Below are 21,754 nucleotides of genomic sequence, written 5' to 3' on the forward strand. Positions count from 1 at the left end.
AGGTGATTCCAAAACCATTTATTTCCTGCTCAGCAGTAGCTAATTCAGAGGATGCGGATACAGGTATACTGAGAATCAAGGGCTATTTTAAATCTTATTTTGCATTAAATTAACAGACACTGAATTGCACCTCTTGCTTAATGAGATACAGGATCAGGAGATTGTTTTGCTACTTTACACTCCATTTTTGTTATCTGTGAGAGCTCAATGCAAGTGCAAACACTTTGTCACTATATACTCTTCTCTAACTATCTTTCACATAACCACAGAGTAGCAGAGACCCACAGGACTCCCTTAGCAGCCTCCCTGTATTGGCAATATCAGTAACTTATTTCTTTACCCTTTATTATTCTATTTTACAGATTCTGTAACATTAAGAGACCTCCTCTCCTCACTGCATTACTGTTCTTTAAAGAAACCTTAATGAAACACCCAGCCCTCATGGAAACTGCATCAAGCTGGCCTATTTCTTTTTTTCCCTAAGAGAAGCTTTCCTACAACTCTAATGAACACAAGGTAGCGACTCCGCCAATATTTACTCACTCATGCACTAATTCTGGTCTTTATCAACGCACGTGGAACTGAGAACTGAGTTTGTAAACCCAAACTTTGAACAATTGGCACAATCTTTATTGCTTTTCAGCCCTTTTGGTGTTTTTCAAACACAGCCACAGCTGCTTAAATCCTCTCTACATGAATCTTTCTAGGACTCCCATAGACGTTTGCTTTATGTTGCAGACTCACTTCTACAGGTACCTCATTTTGAGAGCAACCTTCAAGCAGCAAAGGCCCCACTATTCCAATCTTCCTAACCTCCCGCATGGTGAAGAAATAATACAGCTACTCTACCGCAGTCTTGTAGTTCTTTTTGCACTTCAAGCACCTGCTGACCCATTAGCTTCTGACAGGCTTCCTGTATAGAGGAAAACAAAAAGCACACACATACAGGTGTATGGGAACTGTTGAGCCTCAGCCACTGATTTGAGTTCCTGAGAAAAGGACTGGGTCAGCCCTGGGAGCACAGGTGAAGGCAATTCAGCTGTGTGACTAGAAGGGGTGGAGCCTGGCTGCACCTCTCAGACCTCATTTAAGGGCTGATTGCTTCTGGGGAAGGATCTCTTTCTGGAGATCTCTCCTTGGCGGACCTTTCCCTTGTAGATCCAGAATCTTCTGGTACAGGTGAGCAATCTCACTCTTTTGCTTCATAGCACCCCTGTATCATGCCAGTCCTTCTATCATCGTACTTTTATTGTAAAATCTTTCACGTCTTTCCATTGTATTGATCTCTCTAATTGCTACACCAGGTTTGACTGTTTTACATGTTTGCCTTTTGCATTGCTTCTCACTGTTGTCCTTCCCTATTTTCTTAAGTGTTAATGAGGATGAAGACTTTATTAGCAAATTGCTTTGCTAAAAGCAGACATTTAAGATTTGCAGTCTCTGCACCATTTTAGATATTACCACCAGTGAAGGGATTTGCTATAGAATGCCCCCAATTCTTACTGTGTTTAGCCCTTAGTTTGCGAGACTGAGTCACTCAATCCAAGGGGAGTCCAGATTACCTATCACCTATTTAACTCCCAATCACAGATTGGCACCAGTTTCCAGGAGAACAAACAGTTCCTCTTATCTTTGTGGTCTCAATAGCCTCCCAAAGCCAGATATACAAGTCCTTAAGTATTTAGGTTTTTTCTTTTCTTAGTCTGAGATTTCTACAGAAACACACACAGCAGGCTAATTCCCCACTTTTAATGGAATCTTAATTACACTGCCCTTTCCTGCTTTTTGTTTAATCAACTTATATCCTATTATTTCAATAGTCATGTTTTCTTTCCATTTTTCCTCACTATATGGCCTTTAATTATCAACTTTCTTCTCATAGAACGAACCATAGAATGGCCTGTGTTAAAAAGGACCACAATGGAGTTTCAACCTCCTGCTATGTGCGAGCTCACCAACCACCAGACCAGGCTGCCCAGAGCCACATCCAGCCTGGCCTTGAATGCCTCCAGGGATGGGGCATTTGTAGATGTAATAGAAGTCTGGTTTCATTTTGGTCTAGATAAAGCCTGAGCTTTCTGCACATGCTCCTAATATGAGTAAGTCTAACTCTTCCTTTCCTTGATACTGAAGTACTTCAGTGCGAGACTGTGTTTGGAAGTGTTCCAAGGAAAGCTACTGTGAAGGTCCATGGAAAGTACACAGACAGCCCAAAGAATTCCAACACTACAATAAAATCTTTACTCCAAATGGAAAATGCATTTTTTTTAGTAGTGGAAGGAAGAAGGGAGGAAAAAAGAGTAATTCTTGTTTCTGTTCAGTGCTGCAGCCATACCAAAAAGCCATACAAAAACAACAGAAGGAGACTTTCTGTGGAAGGAAATCTACAACCTACATCCAAAATAAACAAGCTGGGAAAAAAAAAGAAAAAGAGAGAAAATTTCCATTATATTCATGGCCAAGGGAAGTACCTTTTAAGGAGCTCTCATTTAAAAATCAAGATTCCCAATCCTGTGCTACAGTATGTGCAGCTCTGATTTACCAGGTCTTAAAGGATCTGCACATGTATTGGCCTGCCTTTAAGTTCCCTAACATGACCGGCCCTGGTAGATACCTCCAGGGGCTCCACAGCTGAATGAGCTATTTATCCTCTTACATCTTTCCTGATCCCTGTGTTGACTTTCATGTGAAAGCTGCTGTTCAAGATGGAATACGGCAAGAATTTGTCACGGAGACTCAGTTGTGTTCTTCAGGAACCGTGACGGGGACAGACCTTCTCTTTTTTGACAGATGTACAGAAAACATGAAATGGAGGGAGTCGAGGTTGTTTTATTTTAACACCTAATACAATTCAAATTTAAAGGATTACTTGCACACAAAAATAAACACATTTGGTATAAAAATTTATCATCACTTTAATACCTTTTTTCTCTTCTTATGATCTGCACCTTCCCTGGAGCAGAAACATATAAGACTAATGGCACAAGTTTGTTTTATTCTACAGCATTTGTTTTGTTTTTACATACTCCAGTACCCTAGAGGACAACAGCCCGCTGTATACAAGAACCATTTTCTTCAGCCTGCTGAATTTATTTTCATAAAGAACCAAAGCTATAAAGGCATTTTAAAAATCATTGTCTTTTTTTTTTAAGAAGCACTGACTTTTTGCACCATTTATATACATAAGTGTTACATAACAGCTCTCAAGTACAGTACATGCAGCAGAATATATCTGTTGAATATAAAACATACATTTAAAATCTTGACTTATCAGAATCTTCTGAAGACTGAATCATCATAGAATGCCCACTGCTTCGAGAAAATGGTTTGACAGTACAAATGTCTGCATATGTTGGCCAATGGAACAATCCGAGGCTTGCTGGAATAGTATCTGCAGCACATCAGTGTGCATAAACAGCTTACGTACAATATTAAAACACAACCAGCAAAGCCAATAGTTCAAGATCTTATGACTGCTATGTTCACCCTTCTTTAAGTCGTTGCAAGGAAGCCTGGTGAGGGTTCCTACCCCTACTTAAGTCCCCCATAAAACCTTTAGTATACAATTTGTTTTCCAGATGAAGGTATTTATTTATGCCTGCTGCCTCTCCTCTTCATTGCAGCTGTACACTGCGGACAGTACCATTTTCCCTTTGGTGCTTCTGTCAGTCCAACACATCCATAGTGGAACCACTCAATAGGACACTATAAAAACAGAGTTTAGAGAGAGTTTGGGATTTTGCTTTTTTTTCTTAAAAATTGTAATCACATACAGTTCTATGAAAAGAAGGGCTAGTAGAAAGTGTGGGTTCTGCCTTTCATACCAAGCAAATAATGGGATAAAAGGAAAAAAGAAGGGGAATCCATACCCTAACATTCATACACTCAATGGCATAAGGAAAGCAACAAGAATTCCTGGAGTCATATACTGACACATTTATATAGGAAACAAAACAAGTATACTGTGCTAATGATAAAACATTGTCAAGCTAAATTTAAGTGACACAACAGTAATATTATTCACTTCTGTCTGAATGCAGGAGAATCTCAGTAAGTACATCAATACATTCACTTGCTCTTTAAAAACTTGCACTGTTTGAATCAGGCAGTTGGGATTACTACTGACATAGCTAGCTGTTCCCAGAAATAAGGGGGTATTTCAAGTATGTCAAACTTTCTCAGGAAAGAGAGAAGACCTCTAAAAGAATCTAATCTGAACTGCGGGGACAGATGGAGAGAAGTTTTCTGAAGAATGCTTCAACTTGTATGCACATTAATTCACAACGTACTTCTCATACAAATCTTTAAGTTCTATTTCTGTTTGAAGTTATGCACAGGAACTGAACCTTAAACAAGGAGAAATACATGGAACTCCTACATGGCTGAAAAGATTTAATATTAAAAATGTTTCCTTTTATGCTTTCTGCTTGTTCCCACCCACCCTATGTGTTTATGTCTAAGTCTGAAGTGAGGTAAGTGATTTGAATGTAAAACAAACCAAGAGCTGTACTTGTCCCTGTTTGCACTAAAACTGAAAACATAGGAAGCACTGCAGAAAAGTAACTCCTGTAAACTATAGTTACATGCACAAGGCTTTTCTTATGAACATTCTGAACTTTATTACTTACATCTTGGTTATCACAGCCTACCATCTCACCGTAGGACACCTAGTTAAAAAGAAGGAAAAAGAAAACTTTCAAAGGGGTGGAATTCAAGGTTTTTGTTTCTTTTTTCTTTCATGTTAAGTTCTTCAATCAACAGTGGCAACAGTGTATTTTTGGTTGTTGTATAATTGTGTTCACACGTTCAGGTCGGGTAAGAAACCCTGGTACTAAGTACATTTTGGTACTGAGTGCTGCTGTTTGCCCACTTTTCAAATATATTTATGTCTAGCATTCCCTTTGCACACATGACATCTTGAAGAACTATTTGAAATAAACAATCAAATACTTTCAAAAGAACCAAAGGATTCTGTAAACTCTAAAAAAAAATAAAACTAACACTTAAAACTATGAAATCAGAATAGACGTTTTCAAAAACAAGTTTCTCATGCTCTCATTCAGTCTTTCAATTTTCTGAGTGCCTTTTACAAAAACAGTATCTTCTCCGTTATTAATTTTACAAAAGAAGGAATGTATGAGAGAAAAAGTATTACTCTAACTTCAAATTTGAAGTAAATTCACTGTGATCATACTCAACATTGAATTTAATTATTCCTAAATTCTTCAGGAAGAGACTTAAAGCTCTCCACATGTGGCACATCACAGGAAAACTGGCTTTTTTACTTGGGCCTTTGATTTCATTTTTCATAAAATCATAGAATGACTTGGGTTGGAAGGGACCTCAAGGATCACGAAGCTCCAACCCCCTACTGCATGCAGGGCCACCAACCTCCCCATTTAATGCTAGACCAGGCTGCCCAGGGCCCCATCCAATCTGGCCTTGAACACCTCCAGGGACGGGGCATCCATAACCTCTCTGGGCAGCCTGTGCCAGCACCTCACCACTTGTGGTAAAAAACTTCCCCCTGACATCCAACCTAAATCTTCCTTCCTTCAATTTAAAACCATTTTCCCATGTCCTGTCATATGACCCCTAAGGAAACAAAAGCATTCTATTTGCTGTATTGAAATTCTGATCTGTTTTTAAATGAGCTTATCAGAGCAAGAAGCTCACCTGCAGTGAAATAGCATATGTGGTTATATTTCAGGTTGGACAATGTTTTTACCTGATTACAGATGCAGTAACGTGGCTCATTTGGATCATAGGTCCAGTCAACCTGGCTATTAGAGTCAGACTCTGGTATTACTGTTGTTTGCTGGGACAGCTCTTGTGCCAGTGCAGATGAGGAAGAACATGATGACAGAGAGGATGAAGAGGAAGATGATGACGACTGCTGACTTGAGGATTTGTTGTTGTTTCTGAATAAAAGAAAAACATACCATAATTTAAGTTTATTTACTGGCAAGTAGAAGCAATTCCTCGTTGACTGAAATACTATAGTATGTAAATCCTGAAGTGACATTCCTTAACACATTTCATTCAAACGCTGCAATAGCAAAACTGAATCTCTTCAGAAATCAGTCTTAACAGTTTATAGTCAGGCTATTCTAATCTATGGAACTGAACAGTTCTAAATTGTCAAATGGCTTTACTGGATGTTTTACTTTACAATTTTTTTTCCCTTACTGGTACCCTTAGTGTCAATCCTCCATTAAGAAAATACATATGATAAAACAGGCATTTGCACAAATATGTATGAAGGAAAAAAAAAAAGAAAAAGAGCAAGTCAGTTTAAGATACAAGCATTCTGGCACAAAATCCTTCAAACAAAACTTTAAGAGTCCTCAAAAATCACTTTTTATCAGAAGTGAATTTCGCCCTGCTTCCTGTCCTAGATGGTCAGACATCAGAATACATTCTGGTTATTTATAAAGTGGCATGAAGGAAATCTGCACATCCATTTCAAACTATCTACAAAGCACTGCACAGCTGATTTCCAACATTTACATTTAGGTCAGATCTTTTCTCCTGCAGAGAGAAAAATGAGGAAAGGAACTAGACAATACAACAGACAAAAGAAGTATTTCTTGCAAACCTTGGACTGAATTTGTGTAAGGAAAAAGAGAACAGTGGAGAAAAGAAAAAAGTCCTGTACAAAAAAAACGGAATAATGACTTTCCACCCATGTTTTTAAACTCCTTGAATATTAAATACAAAGTATTTCTAATATGGCCTATGACTGTAAAGTGGAAGTTTAGTTGTCAACTGCAGTCAACAAGAAAACCTACTTGCTTTTTCTGCCACTTCGTGAATCTGTGCTTGATGAACTTAATGTTTGTGTTAATGTAGATGCCAGAGCTGATGATGAATACCCAGTTGAATCTCTAGATAATGAAAATTCTCTTCCAAGCTGAAAATCGTTGTTCTTAAATGCTTCGTAGCTGGCTTTTAAACTGGATGTTCTTCTTCCTTCCTTCATCTAAAAAAGAATACTGATATTGTATCAGATTACACAGTGGAGTCCTTACTTAAGACACACCGGGCTGCTATTATTGCCACAGATTCACTAGATATTCTTTTAATAAAGTGATGCACAGTAAGTGGCAAAAATGTGTACGAATATCCACAAGAAAAGCTACAAAATGAGTTGTCCTTTAATGGAATTTTTAAAGGATGAGACTGTACCACATACACAATGATGATGAGAACTACATCACATTAGCTGTAAGTGATAAAAAAAGTTACTAGTATTCCTTCTTAATCAATAGCGGGTGGCAGGCTGATGAGCATGTGAGAATGTTTTGACGTTACCTGTGCTGTAGCTTGCACTGCTTGAGCTGCTGCCATGGTAATAGCACCGGCCCCCGATCCTGAAGATAATGAGCCGAGGTTATATGATGCCAATGGTTGAGAAGAGTTTGTATTGTATGCATTGTTTGAAGAAGATGATGAATTATTGTTTCGACACCCTTGATGAACAGAACACATTCATGAAATTCAACATGAAACTAAATTCCTTTGCATTTTAAGAAGAGTTATATATGACAACCAGTGAAAGTTTAGGAACTCCATTTATGCAGAGTAGGCCGATCATTTGGAAAGAAGTTCTAAGAAAATGTTTTGATGCTGCTTGTTTTCTACTTAAACATCTACCCTCACATGCAAGGAATGCTTTCAGAAAGGCAGTCCTCACTATCACACTCAGAGATATGGAGACATAATGCAGCTGTTATGACTATATAAGCCTAACCTCAGTTGAAATTATATTGACTACTGTGATGATTGAGAAATCAAGAATTTGACTGTACAACTAAACTTTCCCTAAGACAACAATTCAAACAATCTCAACTCTAAAAGCTAAAAATCACAATTCGAACACACCAGATTTCCTGACAGCTGTTCAAATGCAGTTCCATTTTATTTGCCAACTAATGCGAAGTTCCTTAAAGATAAATGACTATGAAGAAAACTATTTAAAAATAGTGAACAGCATTAAATTCCAAAAGCCAATGTACTTTATTTACTGATGCCCTCTCATAATCTTTCATTTTCAGAAAAGAATCTATGAAGTATCCTTATTTTGAAAACTGACAGAAAGCTGTGCTGTGTTTTTATTCCCTAATCAAAGGGCCATCCTACATGGCCGCATTTCACACAACATTCAGAAGGATCTGAATATGGTTGAATGCTAGGTCGGAGCAACCCTTACAAGATGAATGAATATTCTTTTCCTACTTTGGGAATCACTGCATGGGCTTCTTTTCCTCAAAATAATGCATGGATCCAACACACAGCTGTCAAATGACAACAAGCCAATGAGATTCATGCACAACACAGATGAGTAACAGTGTCCGCAATTTCTCATATTTAAAATGACTGAAAATCCCAGAGGGAAGCGTTTGGGTTTTGATATGTATATTAAAAAAAAAAAACACAAAAAAAAACAAAAAACAACAAAAAAAAAAACACACATATAGTTGGATTTCTCCTCCCTCTATTAAAAAGTAATAAAATAATAAAATATAAGACAATTAAGACTACCTGGTGTATTTTCTTTAGAGGCATCTGAAGTAAGGGTAGATAGAAGCGCTTCAGATTTAAACTTCTTCTCAGGAACATGATCTGTTGCACCGTGGTGAGATGATGGATTGTGTTTCCTTTCTAAGAAAAACAAATGAAATGAACTTAAATGGAAAAGCCTTTTCAGTTTAAAAGTAAAACTGTTAACAACTGCAGATAATAAAATAGCACTTTCAGCCAACTGCCACCAGCAAAACCTTTTTCTTTCACTCACAGTTTTTCCAAATAGGCACGATCACCATTTAATTATGCCTATTTTTCCAGCATTTGGAGGAAAATGTAATAGAAGTACTTAATGACAAATAAACCTTAAAAGGCCTAATATGCTTTTATCTATCAAATACTCACTCTCTACTGGAGTGTGAGAATGGGCATGATGGTTATTCACAGGCTGAGATGGTGTATCCAGCTCCAGAGATCCTAAAAATGGAGGTAAAAAGGCCAGAAAATTTTAAAGTCTACAGTGGAATTATTTTTCAGACACTAAGTTTTTACAGTATTAACCAAAACACTATGCAAATACACTTACATTAATTGGAAGAATTTTAGAGTTAGAATCTTTCCCAAAGGAAGTTCCCAGGAACAACTACATCAAATAACTGTATATGCCACATAGGAAGGGAACTACAAGGTTTTGAGTCAAATCTCTTTCTTCTCCCAAGACCACACAAAATTCAAATCATGTGTCTGAAAATACTGTCCAAATGCTTCTTGAAATCCAGCAGCCTGTGGCCATGCCCTGGGCAGCCTGTTCCACTGCCCAACCACCCTATGGTGAACAACCTTTCTCTAACACTCATCCAACCTTCTCCTGACAGCTCCATGCTGTTCCCTCCAGCCCTGTTGCTGTCACCAGACAGAGGGGCCACCACTGGGCCTCCTCTTAGCCTTCTGTTCTCAGGGCTGGACAAACCAAGGGACCCCTACTGCTCCTCAGATGACTTTCCCATCTTCATAGCCCACTTCTGGATCTCTCTAACAGCATTACGTACTTCTTATACCATGATGCTCAAAACTACAAACAGTATTCAAGGTGAGGCCACACAGTGCAGAATAAGGGGTATAATCACTTGCCTTGCCCAGCTGGAAGTGCTGGGCCTGCTGCACCCCAGCCTTGTAACACACAGTTAAACAGGACTTTACTCTTGTAAGCCCTTTTAACAGGAAAGTTTTAAAATATAAACTGCTGACCACTGATGTGCAACTGACCAAAGAAAAGTTAAAAATCAAGGCCAATATTGAGAACCTAGAACAACACTGCTTTCAATATACCACTTCATAGAATAATAGAATCACAAGGTTGGAAAGGACCTACAAGATCATCTGGTCCAACTGTCCTCCCATTACCATTGCTACCACAGGCCACTAAACCATATCTCGTAGCTCCTCATCCTCCTCCAGACACCTCTTGAGCACTGCCAGGGACAGCAACTCCACCACCTCCCTGAGCAGCCATTCCAGTGCCTGACCACTCTCTGAGAGAAAAAGTTTTTCCTTTTGTCTAATCTAAACCTCCTCTGGCACAACTTGTGGCCATTTTCTTGGGTCCAACTGAGGAAACCTCCCTTCAGGAAGTTGTAGAGTGCAATGAGGTCTCTCCTCAGCCTCCTCCTCTCCAGACTAAACAACCCCAGCTCCCTGAGCTGCTCCTCATAAGACTTGTGCTCCAGACCCTTCACCAGTTTCATTGCCCTTCTCTGGGCACGTTCCAGGGCCTCCAAGTCTTTCTTGTAGTGTGGGGCTCAAGACTGAACAATGCACTCGAGGTGCAGCCTCACCAGTGCTGAGTACAGGGCAATGATTACCTCCCTGTTCCCGCTGGCAACACTATATTTTTCACGCAGGCCAGGATGGCACTGGCCCTCTTGTTCCAATAAGTTGCATACGGGCTGGTAGAGCTGCACTAGAAGTGCTGACGATATGTGCTTATTTGAACTAAAGACTGCTTATTGAACTGAAGACACATTTATGAAGATAAGTATTAAAACACAGGTAAGATGTAAACTGCATCAATGAGGTGACTTCCCTTCTTGTCATATTGACTCAAAACACACTAAGACCAGAAATATGTTTCAAGTTGACCAAACATTCTGTCATACATCTGTATTCAAAATCACCGATGTTGAAAATATCCAAAGTGGAAATTGAAAAAGGAGGGAGGGAAGGCTAAACTAACTTCAATCATGCTGTGAATTAGTCCAAAGGCTGCCCTCTGGAGGAACCTCAATAATACGTTTTTACTCTGAAAGCTAAAAATATTAACAGGCTTTTCATTCTACCTTACGTTCTATTAAGTAATGAATATCTTAAATGCACTCTGGTTGTGTTTTCAGTTTTCAAAATCCTACCCACCTTGCCAAACAAATGGCCCAAATAAAGTCAGCATCAAATCTTAAAACTGCAGCTTGGACTCAAAAATAAACTAGTCACCCTCTTCTGCAGTTGCTCATTAATAACACCTACTTAACAGTTTTCTTTTTGTGCCTCTTATTTAAAAATAAACAAACAAGCAAGCAATTACAAACAAAATTTTGAGGAAAATTAGCTTTTATGACAAAGTTCAAAGAAAGAATATTTACCCCTTATTTCTTAAGGTGACATGGGTTACTTTCCACTAGCCTTGGTTATGAAGAACAGTCACTGACTATTAGCTTCATAGTAACACATGCTGTAACAACTTTGAAATTTATCATCACCACATTTGAACCTGACACTAAAAGGTATGGAGGGCTGGATTTTTCCACACCTAGTTTGCCTTAAAACTGTCACATTACGTCCCATTTACATTCTGAACGCTAGCTGGGCAGTGCTGCATTATTTGCTAAGCTTGCAGGTTTCTTCCTCAAAATGCTCCTCTCTCACCACCTTCTGACAAAATCATCCATTCTCTTCTCTTCAAAAAAAATATCCCAAAGTAGCTAAGCTTACCTGACATTCCATGCCTACAACTGGGACATCCACTTTCCTCTATCTGGTGGCAATCAACTGGCCTGGTAGGTTAAGCTTAAATTGCAAAACTTTCCTGAATGCCTGCAGTATTAGTAACAAGTTTAAAGAATTCTATACCTTACTGTACCTATTCATATGGACAACAGCCCTATCAAAAACAGAATTTATTCTAACTTCTCAGTTGCATTTTGATTCCACTGGTAAAAATCAAAGTTTGAACTAAAATTTGAAAATCACTGCCTTAAGAAAGTATCAGGTCAAAGCAAAACTGCAAAATAGGTGGAAACACTGCAGGCCAAAAACAACTTCATCGTATCTTACTTTTATAAAGTGACAGAAAATCTGTCAAGTATTTTAAGAAAATTATGCATACTTACGTCGCTCTAATATTTCTGTGATTCCAGCATTGTCTGCTTCAAGTTCCATTTTAAATTTAGCGAGTTCCTGGTCCAGTTTTCTCAAGTGACGGTCTACCTGTTTTGGAGACAATGCAACAGTAAATCCCGTCCAGTTCTGGAACATGAATAACCACACCAGGCATGTCCAACCCACAGGATGTGTGTGACCCAACTTAGCTCACAGTGAAGTGCTGGTACATAATATGACACCATGCTTAATAACATGGCACCATGCAAAGAAATCATGTCCGTTTGCTAAGGTTTCAATCTGAAGAGACATTCTATGCAGAAGCATGCTGCCAAATTTGATGCATATCAGGGAATGCTTTGTGAAGACAAAAAAGTAGAACTGAAAAAAGTCTGTCACCTTAACAAAATACAATAATAAACTCAAATGGACTCTGTTCTAAAATCTAGTTATGTGATAGCAAATCTGACTGCAATAAATAAATAAATAACATTTCCTAATAGTTAGTTTATGGAAAGCACAACGGATATTGCATGTCCTGACTAAAAAGATAGCTCTACTTGCCATTTTCACTAGAGGTGTTGATAACAAATATAACATCATTGAAGAAATGGCTGCTTTGGCACCACTGAAAGACACAGCTAAACCTCCTGGTTTATTTGAATCAGTAAAAAAATACATTAAAGCGATTTTCTTTAACCTTTGCCAACATATCTAGTAAAGCTACTGATGGGGACCCAGAGATGGCTGGTAAAAAAAGATGGGATTTACAAAACTAGTAGAAGACGATGCAGTTACCATCTGCATCTCACTGCATCAGACATGAACAAAATATATGTGCAAAAGCTTTAAAATTGGATGATGTCATGGAAATCACAAAGCTGTGAATTTCAGCAAGTCCAAGGAACGAATCGTCGCCAGTTCATTAAAAGTATGGATGTATTTATGAGGTAATCATTTACCTTCCTGAAGGAAGGCGGCTAAGCCAGGGTAAAATGCTAAAAAGACTCTGCAAAGTGAAATCAAGTTCTTTACGGAATCAAAAGGAAAACTTGTGCCAGGTCACGAAGATTAAAAATGGCCCATAAATCTAGCGTTTCTGGATGATTTGATCGTTCATTTAAAAGAGTTAAACACGCTTCTTCAAGGTGAAAAATCACTAAATCTGTGATAGACTTCAAACATTAACAGCATTTGAAATGAAACTTAAATTATGGAAAGCTCAAGTAATGGAAAATAGTTGGATGCATTTTGATACATTGGCTAAACACAGTCCTGTAAACAGTGAAAACAGGCTCAGCTGTGCTTTCCATTCTGATAAAGAAATCTCAGAATAGGTCTCAGTATTTCAAAGAAAAGAATTCCCTTTTTTAATATATTCGCGACACCAATTTCAGTCAACAGAAATCCATTACTTGAAAACTTCATATAAACTTCTGAGCGCAAACTCACTGCAAAATGAGTTGCAATCCGGGTTCAACTCAAAGAAAAATTTCTTCATGTCTCTTTACCAAACTTCCATAAGCCCCATCTTTCCAAAGTAAAATACCCCTTACTTCATGGTCACGTTTATTCACGTCATCAGTTTTTGGCAGTACATACATTTGTGAACAATTATTGTCAAGGATGAGGTACAGGAAGAGAAATATTTCATCAAAAATCTCAGATGAATACCCTGAGAACTCCCTAGAATGGCAACCACTGCCACAGAACCAGCCTGATGAACAAGTTTCACAAAAACAAGGTCAAACATCACATTAGTTTTATGTTTTTATTGCTCCCTGTTTTTTATGTTTTAATATAAATATGTTGAAAAAAAGTTCTGTTATTATAAGCATTAAACGTATTCTGTATTTTATACATGGCCCTTGGCAATTTCTGTTTGCTGAGTGCAGCCCAGACAAGCTAAACAGTTGGACAACCACGAAATACACTTTTTTATCTGGTCTGCTAAGAATTTCCATTCCAGCAGTTTTCTACCACTCAGAATTAAGCATCTGTAAGAACAAAAGTAATCATAACTTCTTGGTCTCCTGCACTTCTCACTCGGAATTAGCACTAAAATGGGCTGCTGCTCCTCACAGGAATCACAGGATTCACCAAAGCTGCATATTGGCTCAGCAGCCAGATGCCCTCCTCTCACTACAGGTGATGCTCCAAGAGCAAATACTATGTGTTTGCTACGAGAAAAAAGGCTAAGAGCATTTGGGTTTTTTTTTTTTGAGTATGGGTATAGAAACTGGAAGAGAAAGAACTGTACATGAAATGCCCTTTAGAAGAGGCAATGCTTCACAGGGAAATTACAGGTTTCTTGCAGTTCAATATCTGTGTATGTGCCAATATGCACACAGAAAGAATGGCCTGTATACTAAACATGTAAAGACTGATGTGCTTTTGGATAAAGTATGATATTCTCTGTTGTACCAAAAATTCACACAAAAAAGTAACCTAAACAGAGAACCCTCATGTTTGAAATGTTTTCTTCATATGCGGTCATACAGTAGAACACTGTACTTATCTTTAAACTACTGCAAAATGAAAAAGCACCAAGAGAAAGAAGGAATGTTCCAACATTCAGTAGTAGATGGAAGGAAAATCAACACAGACAAGAAATTTTTGTTTAAAATGCAGTAGATACAAGAGGAATTACTTGCAGTTTTTGTACTCTGAGAAAGTGCAAAGTAGATATACTTAAAACCCAAAACGCATATGTGGCAAGGAAGAATAACTTGCCTGTGGTCCCTCTTCAAAACCAAAGAAAACCAAAAAGGGAATATATTAAATTCTTAGGACTTCTCAAATTATTTCTTCATATTACAACAGTGTACAAGCAACAGAATTCCTGGGAGTCAGTAAAACATTAAAATTCTCTTTCTAAAAGAAAAAAATAATCTGTTTGAAGCTGATGTAAGAGTACAGATAACACAACTATAGCACTTATCAATTTGTTCTGAACTCCTGAAGATATAAATTTAGGTAATTCACTACAAACCTCTTGTCTACTTACCAAATCATATATTTGATTAGCCAGCTGTACTTTCTCATCTGCATCTTCCAAAGCCTTATAATAATCCTGGTAGAAAGAGGATGCTTTTAAGTCACGAATGTAACTGAATTAATTTCAGCTGTTTTAAGCTATTTTAACCTAGCATAAAGTGTACATTAAAAGCAGAAACTGAAATCAGTTTTCAGAAAGACTGTGTTACTATTGTAAACAACAATAAGCTAAATGGTAGATGAGAGCTATATCAGCTGTCGATTTATTGCCTAGACAAAGCAAAACTACAAGATACAGACACTTCCCCCCACAGTGACACTTATATTTCACAACGTGGTTCACTGCAAGAAAAGAAACACCCTTCAACGTGTTTTTTACTATGCAGCATTATGGACTCAACATGAAATGTCTTCTACTTGATATGGGCCTTTAAGACCATTGAAGAAACTACTGTCTTTCAAATGATGCTACACAGTACTGTGATTGGAGGTCATTTCAACACTGTAGTTAGATGTATAGAAAACGAAGTACATAATTTGAATTAATGCATTTTAAAGATGCTTTAAATAATAAATTATTATAAAATAAACTGACTAAAGATGCAATTTTAAAATCTGCTCTAAATAATGAAAAACCATAGATAAGTCCCCTTTTATAGTTAGTATAAGCATATTTATCCCTAGGTTCAAACAAGTTTAAGTGCTTTTTTATTTCAGTTTCCACCGAACAGTACCTACCTTGGGTGAAAACTCACATCTTAATCCCATTGAAGTCATTTTTGTTTTTAATTTACTCTAGTGAAGTCAGAGTTTTGACTTTCATTGTGTTTTGTTGGTTTTGGTGTTCTTTTCTTTTTTTTATTTGTTTTAATTAAGGAGAAAATAGACCTTGGCTGTCTAAGGGCTGAAGTTACAAGTGTAGGAGGACTAGAAAGGATTTTTCACCTGCCAAAATGATGGACTACCCTGCTAATAACACCAACAACGCCAAGTGTCAAATGATAAAAGCAAACAGAAAACACATCCATCTTCTTATTCTTCCATGGTACATATACCACATAAATACTATATACAAAGACGTGCAGAATCAGAGGGGATGTTGAAGTTAAGACTGAAAAATAACCTTGAAAATAATGCCAATTACTTTACAAAGCAGGAAGAAAATACGCAAGTTACAATTCTAGTACCTGGTTTAATAACTCCAAGATTCACTTTTTAAAGATTTAATAATAGTAGTAAATACTTAGCAAAACTTAGAAGAAATGCTTGATCAAAGAAACTTTCCAGTCATTTTTCTCCTCTAAGGAAGTTCTCTGTGAATGCCCAGAGGAAGCCACAGTTCTGAATGCTTAAGCCTTCACTCAATAATGAACTATTTTTTCCTAAGGTTATCTTTCTTAAAAAAAATAAATGCACCCCACTCCTGTGATATCCTTACTTTTTTGATTGATGTCATCTGTTCTTCTCTCCATTCGGGCTTGTTCTTCTTTGCGTTCATAAAAAACTCATTGACCCTCTGCTCGAGCTGATCCATTGCATCTGCACGGGAAAATATTAAAATAAATATTATCTTCTCACATACGTAAACATTACAAAATGCAGTGGATTTTTTTTTTCTGAAACAAAGTTGACAGGACCAAGGTGTATATTATTAGAGAAAAAAGAAATAAGTAAATAAAAAGAATGAAACAAGTGACAGCAGAAAGAGGAGGAGAATATTTACCTTAATTTCCAAGAAGCAGAATTGAATTCTGGTAGGATTCACATCAAGATTCTTGTGCTCTCCACTTGGGATAGGCAGGACTCCAAGTTCTAAAGGTTTTTTGCCCCTAAGAGCAGTGGTGGTGACCTAAAGCATGACCCAAACTCCTCACCCAGGGCTCTAGACTGCTGACTTTGGAACATTCTAGCCAGTTACAAACTGAGCAGGTAACAAAATGCTCTCCTAAGAGAAACAGTCAAATACAAAACCAAATAATTGCAAAAATTAGTGCCTCAAAAGAGAAGAGCAACCATAGCCAACCCTTAACTCAAGGCCCTTTCCACAGTATGCTAGGAAGAACAAGAGCAACTGAAAACACTCACAGGCTTATTCCCACCCCCTAACTCCCGTGTGGTAGAATCAAGAGGTAAACGCACTGATGGGATACCATGGACAGGAATCTCCCTTACATATAGCTGAGAAATATCTCAAGGAGGATAAGTAAAACAATTACCCAACATATTATAAGAAAGGAAAACTTCAACTGTAAGTTACTCGTCTGGTTATTTATTGAAGCAGGAAGAGGGACTCACTTTCCCTCCACCATCCTTTATAAGAAGCATTAGGTTTAGTATTTCAACAGCTGGACATTTGTGCATGCAACAACTTGCATATGTGCAAAACCAAACAGCTGCTTCAGTCAAACTCTCTCTGACAGCCTGGCTAGTCTGAAGATAAGGGACAGTACTGCAATTATTATTTAAACAGAACTTTCAGCAATACAATCCAGACAACAGTTTCAAGGTAAACATGACAACGTGCCACCTACCTACCGATCTCAAGCTCTCAGTGTAAAACCATAAAGACACTTTTCAGAAGCCAGCACTAAAACTGCACTATATGATAGGGTGGGGGTGAGATAAAAGAAACCAAGTATCTAGCTCAAGAAATCAATGAATCTGCAAGTATAGCTAGTTCCTCAGATCCAACAGAGCCTCAAGTCTTCACGTTTTGCAAATCCTCAACAACAACCAGAATAGTTGTTTACGCAAATGATGAAAAATCAAGCATAGTAAGCGAGCAAAGAATTATTGATATTGCCTATGCAGGTAATTGCCAGAATCAAAACCAACAGGAAGGTAACATTTAGACAGGAATGATAACAATAGCTGTTGCCAAGGTTCACAACAAGATGACTGAGACCTGGACAAACAAAGCAGTCAAATGAACATTTTCCATTTGCACTGTGTTATGCTTACGGAGGATAATGACTGAGCAACAAGTGAGGCTTCCAAAGGTTTGTTCTTTCATCAAGTGACTATAATTTGGTCCATAAAGCTAAAGGACAAAAGGTTCTACCTCCTATTCTCAGCCTCAAAACAACCTTGAGATTACTATTATAACAGCTCCATAGATGGAGGAATAAAAATAATAATAAAAGTCATTTATCTTTTTATTGAGAACACATATCAGCCTGTGTGAAACTGCTTAAGTGAAAACTTCCACGGAAACTTGGTCTCCTGAAAGAGAAGAACTGGCAAACAGGAATGCAGGGCAATTCTACTACATCACATGGAAGGTCCTCCACAGTACACTTTAGTCCCTTCAGCTTCTCTCCCCTCTCACCTCTCTTTCATCTGTGCTACTTCATTCAGACATGTTGATTTCTTAGAACACATTCCTGAAGAGAGCTGACAGAAATCCTATTACAAGACAAGCTTTTTTTTCTAGAGCTTGGCTGGTAACCCATGATTTGAACCTATGTAGGGTAAAAACATTCTATACTCCGTGTGCAAATGTCTCAGAGTTCGTGACTAACTTTCGTGACTAACTTTCAACTCTGATGTTCTTCACTTTTCCCACAGAAGCCTTGTCAAGGCACACAGCATATACCTGTCTGCTGATTTATCTTATGATGATGAGCACCAAAACCTGCCCCATTCAAAGTCTGAATAATCCAAACATCATCCGCTCTCAAACACAACAGCTGTGATATCTCTAAATAAGTCTTGCACAGGTTTCTGGGCCAGTATCACCTATCAAAACACTGTTCTGATACAGGTCAGGGACACTGATCCCTCACAGCACCTCCTGGGTCACAGCACCACAACAACCCACAGGTTCACAAGATGTGTTCAGCATGAGCTGTCCAACTGCCAGATAAAGAGATCCGAGTCCAGAAGTTTCATAATGCATTCAGATGCCTTGTCACTCACTGCAAGAATCCCCAAAGAACCACAGCCCAAGAAAACCTTCCTCTGGGCATAAGGTTGGTCTTTGTATACAAATATTCAGCATTTTCCAGTTAAAGCAAAAGAAATGACACCACTGTAATCTAGGCAGCACTGGCTGGCACTAATAAATACCCAAGAGAAAGCCTGAGGCCTCACTTCTAACTACCATACGTTAAACTACTGGTTTAAAGAATCACAGAATCACAGTGTTTGGAAGGAAGCTCTGAGGATCATCTTTGCTAAAGCAGATCCTCTAGAAAAGGTCATACAGGAAAACATCCAAACGAGTCTTGAATATCTCCAGAGGAGACTCCACGTCCTCTGGGCAGTTCCAATGCTGTCATCCACACAGCAAAGTTGTTTTCCTCATGTTGTATGGAACCTCCTGTCTGCACCTGTTGCCCCTTGTCCTGTCACTGGGCACCACTGAAAAGAGCCCACCCCATCCATTTCACTCCTGCATTTCAGATATTTATCAACAGTGAGGAGATCCTCTCCCTGTCTTTTCTTCTCCAGGCTGATGAGTCCCAGAACTGTGATCCTACACAGTGAGAAACTAAAAGCATGGTGCAGATTTTATGTTACTGTATAACACTCAGTTGTTATTTCAACATTTGCTCTTTCTCCCATTCTTCTTTGAGATACTCCAACCCCTCTGGCACTGAGGAATCCTTTCATCCCTTGTCTAAGTTACGTTAACAAAGACCTTTGCCTCTCACTTGCAGACCAACACGTGTCAACACAGCAACACCTCACTGGGTGCTGTGGGACAGGAGCCCCAGAGGGGACTGCTGGAGAAGATCAAGGGGGAACACATCCTGGAAACAGCTGCAGGTGCTAAGCACATACAAAACGACCTACAAAGGAAACGTGTATGTGGTTTAGCGTCAACTAAAGCGTAAGAGCACAGGCAGAAACCTCATTCTTGCACGCTGTGGTGAGAGGAGCTGGCTGGAAGGTTTCAAAACCAAAACGACCCGCTGAAAGAGTGGGGTGCAGCTCCTGATCCAAACCACCATCACTGCTCTTAGGGACCAAAAATCTAGAGAGTTTGGGACGTGCCCCAGGGAGCAGCACAAGCTCAGCAGCCGACCAGCGCCGCACGGATGGGGGCCGGAGCGCCGCTCACTGTCAGCGCACTGGGCGAGCGCGCCCCGCCCCTCGCTGGGTGCCGGCAGCTCCTCGCCACGGGTCGGGTCTCCGCAGCGCCGCCTCCCGCCGCCGCCAAGCCGGAGAAGACACAGGGCGGCCGGCAGCCCGGACGTGGCGACGGGACGCCGTTCCCCGCGGCGGAGCGGAGCTGCTGGAGCGCGGGCTGGCGGCGGGGGTGCGAGCGGCCGGGGTCGGGCGGCGGGGAGCCGCGGGGAGCGGCGGAAGGCCGGCGGAAATCGGAGCACCTTCGGCGGCGACGGCGGCGCTTCGCTCCCAGCTCCCCGCCCCCGCCGGTCGCCTTCCTGCCCCGCAGCGGGGCTCCGGGAGCGGCGGGGCGCGGGCGCCCCCTGCCGGCGGGGCGGGCGGGGAGAGGGAGGCGGAGGGCAGCGGCGGGAGGCGGAGGGGAGGGGGCGGGCAGAGGAGGGGGCGGGACTCACGTACTCTGCACCTGCAGGTCCATCTCGCGCATCTCGGTGAACCTGTCGCGCAGATCCATGGGAAGCTGCTCGATCACTGCGGGCACACGGAGGGAGGGGCGGGGGAGAGAGGGGGGGGTGTCAGTCGCTCATCGTGGGGGAGGGGGGGGCGCCGCCACGTCGCCGCGCCCTCTCCCCGGCTCCCCTCCGCCGGCCGTGCCCAGCCGCCCGGCGTCCCCGTCCCGCACACACTCACTCTCCAGATAGTCCTCCAGATACAGCATGGCGGCGGCCGGGCCAGCGCCAAGGGGCTTCTCGCTAACGGGGGCTCGTCCCTTCCAATATGGCGCCGCCGCCAACAACACCGGCGGCTCGACTCAGCGAAAACAACATTGGCGGCTGACGGCGCCCGCCTCGGCCGCGCCGCGATTGGCTGCCCGCGCCCGTGACGCGCCCGCGGCCCGCGCTGCTCTCGCGGCATGACGGGAAATGGAGTTCCGCGGGGCACGGCCGGAGAACTACGAGAGCCGCCCTGCTCCGCGGCCTGCGCCTCCCGCCGCGGGGGACGGGCTGCTGGGGGCGGGAGCGGGAGGGCGGGGCGGGAGTGCAGGAACTGCTGTAGAGCTGAGTGGGTTTTAGTATGCTCGTGTTTGCTTGTTGTCATCCGTGGCGTGCATATTGGCAAGGAAAGAACGTGTACGCTTGTCACAGAATCACAGAATGGCCCGGGTTGGAAGCGACCTCAGCGATCATGAAGCTCCAACCCTCCACCACACGCAGGGCCACCAACCTCCACATTTATTACTAGACTCACCATTATGACTGCTTGTATGCCCTGGTTTTAATGTCTGGCTTTGCCACGTGCTTATCTTGGCAAGCTTTGGGAATAGAATCATAGAATCACCCAGGTTGGAAAAGACCTTGAAGATCATCAAGTCCAACCGCAGCCTAACCACAGTACCCTAACTCTAAATACCCTCCACTAAATCATATCCCTGAGTACCACATCCAAACGGCTCTTAAACACATCCAGGGATGGCAATTCAACCACCTCCCTGGGGAGCCCATTTCAGTACCTAACCATCCTTTCTGTAAAGAAGTTCTTCCTAATATCCAACCTGAACTTGCCCTGGCGCAACTTGAGGCCATTTCCCCTCGTCCTGTCACTAGTGAGAAGAGACCTGCCCCGCTCTCACTGTAAGAACCTTTCAGGTACTGGAAGAGCGCAATAAGGTCTCCCCTCAGCCTCCTTTTCCCCAGACTAAACAGCCCCAGCTTCCTTAGCCTCTCCTCATAGGGCTGATTCTCCAAGCCCTTCATGAGCCTTGTTGCCCTTCTCTGGACCTGCTTCAGTA

At 40.8% G+C, this 21,754-nt stretch overlaps 1 protein-coding gene across 5 annotated transcripts; it reads right to left on the reverse strand.

Annotated features, from left to right (window-relative positions):
* Nucleotides 1-2,810: 2,810 nt before the first annotated feature.
* ING3 (inhibitor of growth family member 3) lies at nucleotides 2,811-20,807 on the reverse strand. Of its 5 annotated transcripts, none has more exons than XM_072360540.1 (12): nucleotides 20,656-20,807; nucleotides 20,425-20,496; nucleotides 16,334-16,434; nucleotides 14,906-14,971; nucleotides 11,910-12,006; nucleotides 8,932-9,003; nucleotides 8,545-8,664; nucleotides 7,315-7,373; nucleotides 6,792-6,982; nucleotides 5,729-5,921; nucleotides 4,629-4,667; nucleotides 2,811-3,705 (listed from the first exon to the last, which is right to left on the reverse strand). In XM_072360540.1, the coding sequence occupies exons 1-12, from the start codon at nucleotides 20,681-20,683 to the stop codon at nucleotides 3,589-3,591; spliced, it is 1,155 nt and encodes a 384-aa protein (XP_072216641.1). In that variant the 5' UTR covers nucleotides 20,684-20,807; the 3' UTR covers nucleotides 2,811-3,588. The 5 variants fall into 5 exon arrangements, with proteins under 5 accessions (XP_072216641.1, XP_072216632.1, XP_072216648.1 ...); XM_072360531.1 differs by having other exon boundaries at nucleotides 7,315-7,472; XM_072360547.1 differs by having other exon boundaries at nucleotides 7,315-7,472; nucleotides 20,432-20,496; nucleotides 20,656-20,727.
* Nucleotides 20,808-21,754: the final 947 nt, after the last annotated feature.

This window comes from Excalfactoria chinensis, chromosome 1 (genome assembly GCF_039878825.1).
Source record: "Excalfactoria chinensis isolate bCotChi1 chromosome 1, bCotChi1.hap2, whole genome shotgun sequence".
NCBI lineage: Eukaryota > Metazoa > Chordata > Aves > Galliformes > Phasianidae > Excalfactoria > Excalfactoria chinensis.

Coding starts and splice junctions, on each gene's coding strand:
- ING3 (XM_072360522.1), bottom strand. CDS start 20,683: ATGCTGTATCTGGAGGACTATCTGGAGA. Junction 20,497..20,655: donor TCTGGAGGACTATCTGGAGA/GTGAGTGTGTGC, acceptor GTGTGCCCGCAG/TGATCGAGCAGCTTCCCATG. Junction 16,435..20,424: donor GATGGACCTGCAGGTGCAGA/GTACGTGAGTCC, acceptor TTTCCCGTGCAG/ATGCAATGGATCAGCTCGAG.